This window comes from Notothenia coriiceps, unplaced genomic scaffold (assembly GCF_000735185.1).
Source record: "Notothenia coriiceps isolate Sejong01 unplaced genomic scaffold, NC01 NC01_scaffold00011598, whole genome shotgun sequence".
Lineage (NCBI taxonomy): Eukaryota > Metazoa > Chordata > Actinopteri > Perciformes > Nototheniidae > Notothenia > Notothenia coriiceps.
The window spans coordinates 44,198-55,896 of record NW_011344299.1 but is presented as its reverse complement, the minus strand read 5'-3'; the positions used below and the strand labels follow the sequence as shown (position 1 = coordinate 55,896).

General features: G+C 39.8%; 2 protein-coding genes across 2 annotated transcripts in view; one reads left to right on the top strand and one right to left on the bottom strand.

Annotated features, from left to right (window-relative positions):
* The window catches only part of dnajb9a (DnaJ heat shock protein family (Hsp40) member B9a), a 6,090-nt gene extending 3,539 nt beyond the window's left edge, over positions 1–2,551 (bottom strand). Inside the window, exons 1-2 of the mRNA XM_010772680.1 lie at positions 2,389–2,551; positions 1,687–1,917 (exon numbers count right to left, since the gene is read on the bottom strand). Coding sequence (XP_010770982.1) covers positions 1,687–1,903 — 217 coding nt within the window. The 5' untranslated portion in view covers positions 1,904–1,917; positions 2,389–2,551. The remainder of the gene's footprint in view (positions 1–1,686; positions 1,918–2,388) is intronic.
* A 554-nt stretch (positions 2,552–3,105) lies between these two features.
* Positions 3,106–11,699, top strand: part of LOC104946809 (calcium-independent phospholipase A2-gamma-like) — a 26,248-nt gene continuing 17,654 nt past the window's right edge. Inside the window, exons 1-8 of the mRNA XM_010772694.1 lie at positions 3,106–3,211; positions 3,536–4,844; positions 6,375–6,524; positions 7,932–8,083; positions 8,544–8,638; positions 9,838–10,009; positions 11,250–11,307; positions 11,354–11,363. Of these exons, the coding sequence (XP_010770996.1) occupies positions 3,603–4,844; positions 6,375–6,524; positions 7,932–8,083; positions 8,544–8,638; positions 9,838–10,009; positions 11,250–11,307; positions 11,354–11,363 (1,879 nt within the window). The 5' untranslated portion in view covers positions 3,106–3,211; positions 3,536–3,602. The remainder of the gene's footprint in view (positions 3,212–3,535; positions 4,845–6,374; positions 6,525–7,931; positions 8,084–8,543; positions 8,639–9,837; positions 10,010–11,249; positions 11,308–11,353; positions 11,364–11,699) is intronic.

Sequence of the window (11,699 nt, the reverse complement as noted above, 5' to 3'; positions counted from 1 at the left end):
GAGAGTAAGCTACTACGGGAGGTCCCTTAAAGCCAAAACAAATTCTGGCCGGAGTCTAGAAATGGTTTTTTAAATCGCGATTTTTTCGTTTCAGGCCATTTCACAAACCGTAGGGAAAGTAAAAATGGCAAATTATTTTAGGGATGGGCACCGGTAAATTCGGGCCGCCGAAAATTATCGGCGCCGGAAAATGGTTAAAAAGGCTCTTTCGGCCCGGAAAGGGTTTTGCCACCGCAAAAAAGTGATCACCGGAATGTCATGGAACCAGGGTTGACGTTCGCGGCTAAGGCCCTAACGGTGTTGTTGTGCATGGACGTAATTCAAAACGCGTCGGACAAGGCACGGGTGCGCGGACCATGCTCGCGGGCTGGGCTTCACAGCCAACTATGGTTCTGGCCGGCTTTGGAGATATTTAAAAATATCAGGAGGGAAAGAGGCGCGGATTCGATTTGTTTTTTTATGTAAAAACGTGTTCGGGCTGACATTTCTCGAGGGGTGTAACTGCCCCAAAGACTTTCACCCACTTCGGGATACTCCACCACTTGAAATCAAAACACCCGGACAAATATGCGGAGTGAGATCAAAATCACAAGCACTGACAGCGATGAGACTGTTCAGCGCTGCCTCTCATGTGCTTGATGAGAAGAGGAACAGACTTATGGCTGATAAAGCAGAGAAGCTTACTGTTCATTAAAAAGAACCTCCCACTTTTCCTTAATAAGTAGACAAGGCTGGCTTATCATAAGCTTATCTAGTTCTACATGTCTACTCTATACCCACTTTCTGTAACAATTTTACATTGTGAGTTATAATTCACCATCTCAGGTTATCATTAGGGGGGAAATGACAGCAGCTACAGTTGTTCAATATATTGTACTTTCGGAATCTAAATGATACAATGTTGTTTACATTGCTCATGAGGACAGACCTATGGGACAGACCACCTTATTTGCAGATTCTTGAAATTGTAATTTAATTTGTAATTGGTTGTGGATTTTGTATCCAGTTTTCACTTTATGTATCTTTATACAATGTTTACTACTTTGCTTATGAGGACAGACAGCCTTATTTACAGATTCTTGAAATTCAATTGTAATTTCATTTGTAAATAGTTACATTCATGTGGATTTATCCAGCTTGCACATTTGTATGCATGCACTTATAGGTGCATTTGTTGTTGTTGAAGGCCTGGCTGTTACAGTCTTTATTTACAGTTTTAAAGCACCTTGGCTTTGTTCTGAATGCACTTTGTTGTAGTTATCCTACACTACAGAGAAAATGCACTTGACTTGGAATTAATGTACTGTATGCATTCAAAAGTGCTGAATAAATGTTTTATGGACCCATAATAGTGATTACTATTTAAGTTAAGTTTTGCCATAATCATGTCTTTTTCCATAATCAGGTAGCTGAACAACATTGGTAAAAAATGTATACATTATATATATATATATTTCTATTAATCATTTTCGGCCTTTCGGCATTCGGTTTTCGGCCAACTGTTTCCTATTTTCGGTATCGGTTTCGGCCAAGAATTTCCCATTCGGTGCACCCCTAAAATTAATCGTTAAAACCGAAAAAATCGCCCAGCTCTACACGCAACACTACAAAATGGAATATCATTCCATTATGTAACAAAACAATACAATTATTCCAACAAAACAAGAAAGATAGATTTATCTGTACCTTCAGCGATTTCTCTGAATCTCACTTCAGCGTCTGGGCTCTTGTTCTTATCTGGGTGATGTTTCATTGCAAGCTTGTGGAAAGCTTTTTTTATCTGTCGCTCAGTAGCATCTTTAGGCACTCCCAGTATATCATAATAGTCCTTCTTGGCAAGTATTAGCTCTGTTATCATGAGGATGCACACTGCAAACGTTACAGCCGACTGTGCAGTTGCCATAGCTCTGATGCACCCTGCATTGAAAAGAAATGGAAGTTCAAATGTATGCATGTATACAAAAGAGAGTGGTAATGAGTTCATTTGTGTTTACACATCTAGAGAAGAAGGCAACTTAGCAAGTAGCCATAGACAACATACAATAGTAAATATCTTAGAAACATGACATTGCAATATTAGCTACTTTAAACTTACAAAATGACAGTAAAACGATTGAGTCCAAATGTATTGTTTTTATATCTTCTTGTGCATAAGCTTTGAATAATGAATTTACATTGTATATCACAATAACATGTGCCTTACATTCTAATAACTTCGGCAACATACATGCTGTTACCTTGAATGATTAATTACCACTGAGTCACAGTTATTGTAAGATAACGCCATGTTTTCATAGACATCAACCGTCACCCTTAACGTTAGCTGACGTTGCTAACACAGGGCACTGCCCACTTCGTTTCTCTCCTTTCTTTTAAACCCAAACTCACCGTTAAAAGAGACCCAAGTCCTGCTTAGCTGGTGTGTTGCAGGTCTGCCTATCAAACTATGTATCCAACGCTAAACATGACAGTGTCCAGTTTTTAGTTTAAGTGAGTGTTATGGAAAAAGAAGCAGCGGTCAGAAGCAGCATCATTTCCATGTCTTCTTCGATGACTACATTGCATCAGAGTAAGTGCAGGTTAGTGCGCTTCTGCCCTCTGTTGGTCAATGTCGGTAATGTGGGACTGTCCGATAGTGACCCTGAGGTTTACAGCAACGATATGATGTTTAAAAACAGTCTAACTAACTGCTACTAGTAGTAGCTACTTGCTAAGTCTTAGTATTGATATTTATCTATACATGCTTTGATCTCATAGTGTTTTTTTTAGGTATATGCTGCGATTACGTGATTATAATAACGTTTGTGGAAAAAGTAGTCTCTACATTTCCAAGTATCTGCGTAGCGCTCCATTTGATTTTGTGATTTTGTGTTAAGTAGTAGGGTGGGGTTCCGGTGTACGCCATGGATGTATAATAAGAAGGTGTAAGCCAGTAACACTTGAAAGTTGATCATCTGCTACAGTAAAAGGTGGGGAGAATTCCTCAGCCAATCAACCGACGGCTTTTGAGAGGCAAGTGGTAGACAGCCATTTGCAGACCACATTACCTGTCACGTGATCCTTGTTTTTCTTTTGACTGACGTCCTACGTCATTATGGAAATGAATTAGGTCGAATGACCGTTGTTATTCTGTGTTAACGTTAACGAACGATGGTAACTCAATGAGAATATTAAAGGACTTCTACCTTTATTGATACCGAGACATAATAAGGTATGTTTTGCTATGTTTAGTGTGACTTATATGGTTTATTTACGTGTTAGCTAGCGGAGTTAGCGGTGCTAACAGCTAACGTTAGTTGCTGATGTTAAACCATGTTATTCTTAGTTGATGTTAAGTGAGCTATTGTGTCGTCCTCTCACTTAGGATAATTTAACGAAAATATTTTACTTGTAATCGAAACAAAACCACACCCAGGAGCAAGTTTTAGGAGCAGTTTCAGTAGCTTTATCCCACGTTATGCCATTCTCATCATTTTGTCTGTGACGGTTTTTCATTCCCCCATGTACATGACTATTTGTTGTTGTTTCTCACCAGGTTAATGAAAGGGAGAGCATAGCCCTAATATTGCTTTGGATGGTACGAACTCTTGTGACCTGAAAGAATGAGTCATAAATGGGCACCAAATACCTGGGTAAAAATAAGCAGAGCATTTCATTTGTGTCAAACACATGCCCGCAAGTCAGCAGCATCTCTTCCCTTGTGTGGCACCTCTCACTGCAGGGTTCATGTACAACAGCCTTATTGCTACAAGGTTGGCTATCTCAGCTGGAGGCACATCCATCACCTGAGGATCACTGGGCGTAAGGGATGGCTCTGTAAAGCTAACCAGGTTCGACAAAGGCTTGGACTCCACACCAGCACCTTGAATTTGAACACATCTGCCTCTCGGTGGTCTGCTGGTCTCAGCCAACACATGTCGCGGGTCAGGAACACACTAGACACAGTTTCTAAAGCTGTAAGTGGGAGGCATACAGAACTTCTCTCCAAAATTGCAAGACTCAAGCCTAATGCATTAAAGGGTGTAACCAAGGCTGAGGCAAGTGTTGAGTCAGCGCCCAAAGCTGAGGATAGTGATTTCACACTTACTCCAGCTCCTGTTAATGCTGCTCCAACTTCGACATCCACTACACCCAAACTTATATGTAACTCATCACCTGCCAGTTCTTCTATTCCTACTTCTGCTGCTACGTTTGATGCAAGTGCCACTACCTCAACCCGTCCCCACAACTCTGACAAAGCGAATGTCACAGGCACAATCCTGACTGTGCCTAAGGAGAAAAGGGTGAGACGTGTTGTTCCCGCAGTCAAAGCCAGTCCTGCCAGGAAGCAAGAGGAGCTCAAACTTTCACCGGGTGAAACTGAGATCAACAGCGCAACTTCCAAACAAGCCACAGCACTTTTCCACCCCAGTACCTTCTCAGTAAACCTGGATGACACTTACAACTACCTGGCCCATCACATCAACACATACTTTGGCAGCAGTACAAACACTCAGGACAAGAAAAGGGACAATGTTGAAATTTCCTCTGCTTCCTCTCAGGGTAGACAAACTAGAGACCTCATACCAGTGTTTGGTAAACCAGCCTATGCTGCTACAGTTATCCCACCTCCTAAGAAGGGTCTAGGACACTACCTGTCCTACTCAGCTCCAACTGTACAAGCCTTTGTAGGAAGCTACATTGCTCCCCTGGTCCCACGGTTTAGGGCAGCAGACTCCAAAAGTGCTGATGTGGAGGTAAAGAAGTCTGAGGAAGCACCGGTCAAACAGGTTGAGGCCACAGTTAGTAAGGAGAAGAAGTCTGCAGAGGAGAAAGCCAATAAACTTCTGCTTCAAAGGGAGAAGGTACGTCTACAAAAAGTTGTGTCTATGTTTGAGCGAAACATAATCAGATTGTTCTCAGTATCTGGTATGTTATAGGAGGGGGCCTACTGTTTAGACTTTGACCAGAGCTATTGCTACTCTACATGTCCAAGGGTAGTTCAGCGTGCTGACATGTGCTTGACTTCTTGGAAACTGTTTTCAAAAATAACTCCTTGTGGAGATAGAGGGCCCCAGAAGGTGTTTACATTACAGGCCAAGCCATGCTTTCTTTTTGTAGAGCCATGAACACACCTGACATTCAGTTAATGTCAAAGCTGCATTGGGTATTGAAATGGGAACTTCTAATATGTTATGTTGGAGATAGCCGGAAAATGATTCATGTTCACTGGCTCATGTTATACAGATGAAGGTCATGTGGTTTTTTAGCTCAGTTCATGTTGTTAGGTGGGAAAATATGGTTAAAGACAAGCCCACTGAAAAGGAACATGTCTGCTGACAGTATTTTATAAAGATAACAGAACTTTACTGGCAGCTTTTTCATAAGGGATTTTAGGAACTGGTTCACCTTTAAGCTGTCGGGTGTTACTGTTGCCCAAGATATGTTTTATAGATGTTTTAACCATAAATGTTATTATTACCAGTGTTTCCCACTGATTTGAAATAAACTTGGGGGGGTGGTGGTAGCGGGGGGTGGGGGGGGTTGAGGTGACGTGCAACAACATTAACATGAACCTTTCTGTTGGTCGCTTGTTAGCAGACCCTTCACATGATGGCAGAGCGAACAGGTACAGGCAGGGCCCATAGTGATAGCCCTATAGTTTAAATCTACTACCCACAAGTAAACATATGGACATGGGTTACTATTTTTATTTTTTATTTTTAAATGGTAAATGTATTTAGGAGCCTATCAATGTGATTTTAAGTGGGGGTGGACCTCAAATTCTCTAGGGGGGTCCGGGGGCATGCTCCTCCGGTAAGATTTTATTTTTAAATGTTGGAGTTAAATGCATCAATCTGGTGTACTTTGAGGGGAAAATAAAGAGACTAGATCTATGGGAACACCTATATGAAACAGAACTGTATACAAAATGGGTCGCGAAATATACTTGGGCGGCCGTTAATATACCTGGGCGGCCCGCCCAAGTATAGTCTATGTGTGGGAAACCCTGATTACAATATAGAAATATGCTGCTCAAGCAATTATTGGTCTACACAAATATTTTATTGTATACAGTCAATATTATATATTCAAAGTATTTGAGTGGATTGGAGCTTAAAAGTTACTTTTCTGGGTCTAGCCCATGTCGAGCTCCGTTTGTCATAAACATGATGCCAGTCATATTGGGGATTGTAAGTTAGTGTTTTTTGTAGATATTGAAAATGTATAGATGTTCCAACTGCTACTGTAGTTCTCATATTTGTCAAGTAAGGAATACAATGACAATAAGAACATACATTAGTAACTCAGTTATATACAAAATAATCATAATTTCTTAATTTTGACCCCAGCTAATGCTTACTTGCTGGACCTAACTTGTTTTTTTCTCCTAGATCATTGCCAGGGTGAGTGTGGACAATCGAACTCGGGGTCTGGTTCAGGCTCTCCGCAGGGCTTCAGATGTAAGGGTCTACATCAACAGGGTGGAGGACCTCAGCTACCATCTCCTGGAGTTTCCAGATACCAGTGGCGTTGCAGTCAAGGTGAGGAATCAGAACCGGCTACAGTTATTGTATTTCATTTGACAATCTGTAGCGTCTGTGTCTGAAGCTTCTCGCTACATGAAAAACCCTTTTATTTTTGGCTCATGATGCCCAGACGGTGTTCACAGCAGCGTATGTTTGAATCCTAAATAATCATGTTATATTTGGCAGGAGTAGTTTAACAGCATTGGCATGTAAACAATGTAGATAAAGGCTTGTGTTTGAGAATGTTCACATGCCAGGCAAATGTCATGTTGTCAGCTGTGGAGGCAAGACACGTGTTGCTTTCTGTTTAATGTTGCTGCTCAGCAACTCCTGTACATGCAGATGACACACGGCAGCCTTTATTTAGGTCTCTGCCTATCTGTGAATGTGTCAGGAGCCTATACGGTGCTTATCTAATGCAGACCAAGGTCACTTTTATTGGTGTGAGTAGGTGTGTCTTATATGAAAGATCAAGAACAGTTTTAAGCCTGATATAAAGATGGAAACAAATTGTTTAATACCTTAGCAAATGGCAACATAATTAAAGGCCACTCATGTGTTGACATTGTAGTTATTGACTGAATTGAATTTGATCTCAATGTAATCAAATCAAGTTTTATTTATATAGCACATTTAAAAGCGATTTTTGGTCGAGCCAAAGTGCTGTACATGTAATAAAAACACATTACTACAATCACAATAAATAAAAGACAACAACAGAAATATAAAAAACTAAAACACAGGGAATAGGCAGGTGTGATACTCCGCTCTGACTCGAAGGCCAGAGAGAAAAAGCGTGTTTTTAGTGAGGATTTAAAACCCCAATATAGTCATGTTGTAACAAAAATATGTCCTCATTCACCTTACAAACATTTTCTCCCTATTATAATCATATAGTTTACATCGCAACAGTTTCATGTTTATGTACAACCAAGGTTTTACGGGTGTGATCAGCCTTAAGGCTATTTAATAATGCGGTCACACCACATTTTTGCTCTGCTTATTTATGTGAGGTTTTAATGTGCACTCATTTACCATTGGCAAATCATCCCATCTTCATTCTGATTAAACTATGACTCGCAAACAGGCAAAACTTGTTTATGTCAAGCCAATTGGAGAGAGATATTGGTATCGACCCATCATTAAGGAAGCATTGATTGTTTTTGCCCTTGTTGACTCACCTGCATGCTGAAAGAAAACAAGTATCAGAATAGGAGCAATGCAGGTTGACTGGTAACGAGAACATCTACATGAATAGGATGTGTTATTAACTAGTCAAATACTCCAATATCTCCCACAGCTGACTCTATTTCACAATTTCAAATCCCACTTCCTTTTTGCCTTTCCATTTCTGCTCTGATCCCATCATGATGGACTGACCTCTTTTTTTGTTTTGTGCGGTATGTTTTTTTTGTTTACCAGGAGAGGGTTATCCCTTGCCTGTTGCGTCTGAAGCAGGCCAGTGACCCGGGCCTGAGGGCAGCAGTCAGAGAAGCCCTCGCTCTGGTGGGCTACCACCAACCTGTGAAAGGTCGAGGGATAAGGATCCTGTCCATAGACGGAGGAGGATTAAGGTACAAGTTCGGCTCTTCTTCAGTTTCTTTCCTGTAAGCTATGAGTCACTGATGTCAAGCTTTTGTGGAGTGGAACTGAAAAGCATTTACTGCAGCGAAGGCCATGCTTTGAATTGCAGTTCACGTTTTCTATTAACAGTCTTACAATTCCATTTTTTCTCGAGAAACATTCAGTTAAATGGATACTGATTTATTGGTCTTTGTTGTGCTAGTTTAAAACCAATCTGTGCCTCTCTCCTCCCACACACAAGAGATATGGGTATAGTAGATGTATACACACATTTTATTAGAATACCATTACATTAGTATGTTGTAATAATCATATATACATTTTGATACAAAATATGAATTAATAATACAATCAATCAGCTGTTTCTCTTTGTAACCAGTGTGTGTGGTGGTTGTCATTTTATTCATGTGTCTCTCTTGTGTTGATCTCTGTCTGACTTTGTACTTTCAGAGGACTCCTTGCACTTCAGACGTTACATAAGCTGGAAGCTCTGACCGGCAAACCCATTTACAAACTCTTTGACTATATTTGTGGTGTCAGCACAGGTGTGTCTTCCTTCTGTCCTACTTCTGTGCGGTGTGCGTGTGCTGGTATTATGAGCAGAGTGCTATAATGCCGGCTGGACTGGCAGCACTGATCACACCCTGACCCATTTGTTTCTCTGCTCTTGTTTTGACCTACATTTAAACACCAACGCTTCTCTAGATCTTTACTCAATTCAGGCCTCAGCTGGCAGATTCAAATAGTTCAAATTCGTAAGGACATTATATAATTATATATGTCATACAATTGTAACGCTTCATTTGGTTTCAGGAATTGCCAATATATGGATTCATACTTTTTCCATGTATAACATACCACCACTAGAGGGTACTGTGCAGCCATTTTAAACTGTTCTTCTCCACCTGCTGCCTGGTTGTCTTCATTTCACAGCAGATTGAAAATATATTTGCACAACACTTTGGCTCTTTATCACTACCAGAAGTTTGTATTTGTCCCAAGTTGCTATCAGCCTTTTCACACTTAATCTCCACCAGTTGAAGCTACATTATGAATGTTGTCATAGCATAATGTAAACCTGCTATATTGAATGATGTTCAAACAGTTGAAACCCATCTGGGCCACATCTGGCGGGTTTGATCACCACATCAGGTTAACCCCATCTCTCCCCCTGAAAGCAATGTAGTGTCTTAGAAATCCTGTCAGAGAAACTTCATCATGAAGGGAAAGGTCATCTAATGATCTTCTTATGAATAGATCACCCACGAGAAGTGTTGCTCTAGTCCAACAGATAATCAGGCAATTAGTGTAGCTTCAATTTCAGGCCTTGAGAGTACTAAAAGATCAAGCTGTTAGCTCGTTTATTATTTTATTTTGTTCCCACCGGAGTAACTGAAGCTTTATACTTCCTGTTTAAAAATGTACGCTGTAGTGTGCTTAGTTAAGAACTAGATTCAGGTTTATTGCAAAGTAGGTTTAGACGTACAATCAATCTGCTTTGGTAAATAAAGGTGCATGGATTATCACAGTTAGAGGAATTAAGTTGTAAAAGGGAGCAATTAAATAAATATTACTAAAACTATAGAAAAAAAAGTGTTTTCAAAAAATAAAAGGGACAGAATAACAATACAAACAACACAGTGAAACAATATATATGTGTAGTATATCTGAATTTAAAGTTGACCAATCCTTCTCAGTCACTGACCCCCTTTAAATGATATTGTTTTGTGCTTTTCTTCCTCAGGTGCTATCTTAGGGTTCATGCTAGGAGTGTTCCAGATCCCACTGAACGAGTGTGATGATCTGTACCGGAAGTTGGGCTCAGATGTCTTCAAGCAGAACGTCATTGTTGGCACTGTGAAGATGGGCTGGAACCACGCTTTCTATGACAGTGAAGCCTGGGAGAACATCCTCAGGTCAGAGCCTACGTCTTTAAAGGCAGAGTAGCTCTTGTGCCTAGTTCAGTTCAAGCCATGTTAAAATGCCATGCAAGTTAAAGTGAACACACAGTGAATTTGAAGTATAACATTAAAATTAGGAGGTAAATCAAAGTGACCATCACATCATCACATCTGCTATTTATTTATGTCAAGATGATGTGTAATAATGAGTGATATTGTATGATAATGCATTTAAAAGCCTCACTGCATTGCCATTCAACAATAATGTATTTATTGCAGTATAACTGTGGCTGGTTGTAATCATTCTGAAAAATATTTGAAAGAATACCACTGCATGCTAAAATATGGTCAGCAGTCATTTAATGCATATATAGATTGTTTTAGATACAACATTTACTTCCCTTTTTAATACAGTGGAATGGTCCTTTGAAAATAACAATGCTAATCACAAATGGCTCTCAAGCTAGCATGGGACAATATGTACATGTTGTGTCACCATTATTCTGGCCAATCATCAAAATAAGATTAAAAGGCACTAAAATGTAAAGGGATCCCTTAACCTTATATTTTTTCAGAGGTGGGGGACTGGAGTCACATGACTTGACTCGAGTCAGACTCGAGTCGCATATTTTTGGACTTGAGTCTTGCTTGACTAACATTGATAAAAGACTTGACTTGACTTTGACTTGGTATTCATGACTTGAGGGTTATCATTTCAGCGCCCCACTCTCTATTGCTGTTTATGTTGAAAATAAAACTAAACTTTTCATAACCACAATATTTTTAACTGATTTAAATGCGGAAACTGGGGTTATTCATCAGAATTTCGTATGACTTGACTTGGGACTTGCTTGAGACTTGTAGGTTAAGACTTGAGACTTGCTCATGACTTGCACATGTATGACTTACTCCCACCTCTGTATATTTGTTAAGGAACAAGTATGTATATTTATAGTGTGATACAAACAATCAAACCGTGTTAAATATCATCACGACCCTAACCGTTAATAAATAGAAGACATACAAAAATAGCAACATTGTATGAGTATTTTTATCTTGATAATATATCTTTTTTAATTTTCACATTATTACCATAATAGCGAGCTACGCTCATACGTCCCATCCCTACCGTTATAGTAACTGATAAGCAGAAGGATTTTGTGAAGCTTGCAAAAAGAAGTGTGTCACACTTACTACTACCATCAAAAATTCACTAATCCCCAAAACTAAAATCTTCCTATCTTCCCTTCCACAGAGAGAAAATGGGCTCTCACCTTCTGGTGGAAACTTCAAGAAACCCAGAATGCCCCAAGGTGAGCCTTAGAAGATCTTTCTCTTTCTTCATCTTGTTCTGTTCAGGTTCCAACCAGTAAGCCTTTGGTCACTAAGCCTTTGGCACTGGGATATGAAAAAGAAAGCTCCCTTCTCTATCTCTATTGCTGACTTGCATACCTCTGCAATGACAAGTGGAAGGAAATTACAACATAAAAAGAGTGTGGATCAAGTAAACAGGATTTCATATGTCAGCAAACTCCTCTGAAGCTTGTAGAACTGGGATGATATTAAATTCATATGTCAGAATATAGATCATCAAATTCCGCCTGCATTTTGTATCTTTGTAAAATGCTGCCTCATGCTTAAAGGTCACCTATTATGCACTTTTTCATGTCTTTTATACATCAACATGTGACTGCCAAGGCACACA